General features: G+C 39.1%; 1 protein-coding gene across 1 annotated transcript in view; it reads left to right on the forward strand.

The window, feature by feature from the left end:
* The window catches only part of LOC119592849 (transmembrane protease serine 11B-like protein), a gene marked incomplete at its 3' end in the record, with an annotated part of 17713 nt that overhangs the window by 9838 nt on the left and 7297 nt on the right, over positions 1-578 (forward strand). The window contains 1 exon segment of the mRNA XM_037941749.1: positions 174-258. Within this exon segment, the coding sequence (XP_037797677.1) occupies positions 174-258 (85 nt within the window).

The following is a 578-nucleotide window of genomic DNA, read 5'->3' on the forward strand; positions in this document are numbered from 1 at the left end:
CATATGTTTATTTTAAAGAACGTAATGAGACAAGTGAACATATCGATGCTTATATTGCAGATTGAATCAACAAAGAAACATTCGGATTTTTTTTGGAGAAAACCCTTGGACACGCTTGCCTTCATATCTTCATGTCTCATTTCCTAGGTCATGTCACTGCATTAACTTTCCAGGATCAAGACTAATGGTGTTGAGGCAGACTTGCTCCTCGGCGCCCATGACCTGTTGCATCCTCAGCCTCAGTTGCAACGCAGACAGGTAAGAGCTGCTGACCCGTGACCTGTGACCCGTGACCCGAAAAATAGCATTTCAATGATAGTTGTATCTATTAACGAGAGATAGTAGATGATAAGAATATCTTCTCTTTCTATATACAATACTTTTTCTAAGGCTAAGGTGTTTAACCTTTTTCATAAGGACAGCAATTCCTGTAGGTGACTCAGAGTGTAATTTTGTGTGTGCCATTCTCTGGAGGAATAGTTAATGCAAGGACTTAACCAGGGGAAGAAAAAGAATTGAAAATCTGCCATTCAAACAGGATACTAATTACGATATTATACGCACTCGTTGTGTAATTT

This window comes from Penaeus monodon, chromosome 31 (genome assembly GCF_015228065.2).
Source record: "Penaeus monodon isolate SGIC_2016 chromosome 31, NSTDA_Pmon_1, whole genome shotgun sequence".
In the NCBI taxonomy this organism is placed as follows: domain Eukaryota; kingdom Metazoa; phylum Arthropoda; class Malacostraca; order Decapoda; family Penaeidae; genus Penaeus; species Penaeus monodon.